Consider the following 1,905-nt stretch of genomic DNA (forward strand, 5'->3'; position numbering starts at 1 on the left):
ACTTTCTAGTAGTGAAGCAAGACCTTTGCTTTATAAATCTCCATAAAGAGCAATGAAAGTTAGGGTGGAAGATAAATGTGCAACCCAGCCTGGTGCTTCTGGTGGACCAAACAAAATGACCAAGAACCATACTTAACTGCCTTGATGGGACATGCCACTTCATCATTGTAGGTTATCAAGCCACAAAAGCCCATGTGGAAGGATAGTTTAGTAGTAATTTTCTCAATTAATAGCTGTACTTTTCCTTTGCAAGGGAAAGAAATGAGAAGACAGCAACTACATCACAATACAACATAGGAAAAGTGAATCAAAGACCACAGATTATACATTTGTATAATTGTTCTATTTCAAATGGGTTTCTTCAGAATTCTAGAAATAAGCATGTGACCAAGATCAAAGTAAAGGGGAGTTTGATTTGGTTTTCTGATCAAAGTGATCCAGAGAAGCAGAAGAAAAGACAACAGGGATCTTTCAATCCATGATGGAATTGACCTCAGACAAGTTATGACATTAGTGCCTCCTTATGTTAGACAATGACAGTGATTGATCTAAAAATAGCTAAAATTAGAAAATGTGTGGTATGCTAACGTCATTTCTCCTTATCAATAGCTGCCATGATATTTTAACACTTGTGATCTTCTTCAAGTAGTAGGAACAAAATCATAAAAGCATTTTACCATTAGAATTCCATGAATGCCACATCTTCTGTTTTCTTCTAAATTTCATCCCAACTCTAAAATATATAAAGTGAGATTAGCATTTATGAAGGATTTATAAATTTGAAAATTAGTCACTTTGTAAATTTTCCTCAAATTTCCAATGCAGCCAAAATTTTTTCCCCCTAAATGCCTGGTCTTTCCTTTTCTATAAAATAAAGCATCCTCTTTCACCTGTTTTATATATATATATATATATATATATATATTGTATTAGGTGGAGAGGCAATAGAAAAGCAGCCCCTATACTGGGCCCTATTCAGTGGCAGCTTCTTGTCCTTATGCTTAAGGAAGCCTTTGAAGAAATAAAAGTTGTTTGGAAGAATCCAGGTATAGTTGCTTTGTATGTTGTGATGGGTAGAAGGGATGAAGTGAAATGTGAAGGCCACTCACATCCTCTATCTTGCCTCAGACTGTGTCCTGGAACCGTGGGGTGGAGAAAGCGCCACTTTCATTCCTGCTTCCGGGGGTTGTTGATGGTCACGTTGTGATAGAGAACCACAAGTAAGAAGACAGACATGCCCACCTTGTTGGCGAAGATGGCAAGCTGCACGTCTGTGATCATCCTGACCAGCTTGACTCGGCTCCAATGCTGCCTGCACACCAGCTGGAGGAGAGGTCTATATTTTAGAAGGTGGCTAGAATCTCATTTGACTTGTTTCCTTTACTTCCAGTATTCGCACATTCCTCATCACAAGCTAAGAACAGATGTGTTAAATTTTGCTTGTGAGTGCTTGGATTCCTAGTAGCATTGCATAAAGTTCATAATATGACCATGATATTAATTTGTCACAATTTCAGCTGATATTCCTTATCTTAGCTTATGATATATATGTTGAATTCACTTACTTTATTTCTAAGCAAAGGATGTTTTCTGGTTACATATCTGCCCAAATGTGAACCCAGTACTTAACAAAGGAGCTGGATTGATTGGCATCCTCGGTATACTAAAGCATACAGTTAGTACTGTGGGAATCCCTTTTGAGTTACTGAAATCAGAAAACTTAGAGGATTATGATAATGAAAAATTGAAACTAGGTAGAAGGTTATTAATTCATGGAGCAAAGTAAGACTCAAAGAACCTATAGTGATTGAAGAAATCTGGAAGAAAATAGGTAAGTCAATGAATGTCAACTTCAGCCAGAAATGTCTTGAGTAGGACCTGAACCAAAGGTAAGGCTGACATCCA

At 37.3% G+C, this 1,905-nt stretch overlaps 1 protein-coding gene across 1 annotated transcript; it reads right to left on the bottom strand.

Moving 5' to 3' along the window:
* Positions 1–1,167: 1,167 nt before the first annotated feature.
* LOC308653943 (dolichyl-diphosphooligosaccharide--protein glycosyltransferase subunit 4-like) lies at positions 1,168–1,281 on the bottom strand (the record flags this gene model as incomplete). Its single annotated transcript, XM_081302714.1, has 1 exon — positions 1,168–1,281. The coding sequence occupies one exon, from the start codon at positions 1,279–1,281 to the stop codon at positions 1,168–1,170; it is 114 nt and encodes a 37-aa protein (XP_081158840.1).
* Between the last annotated feature and the right edge of the window lie 624 nt (positions 1,282–1,905).

This window comes from Spermophilus citellus (assembly GCF_964194105.1).
Source record: "Spermophilus citellus genome assembly, chromosome: 7".
Lineage (NCBI taxonomy): Eukaryota > Metazoa > Chordata > Mammalia > Rodentia > Sciuridae > Spermophilus > Spermophilus citellus.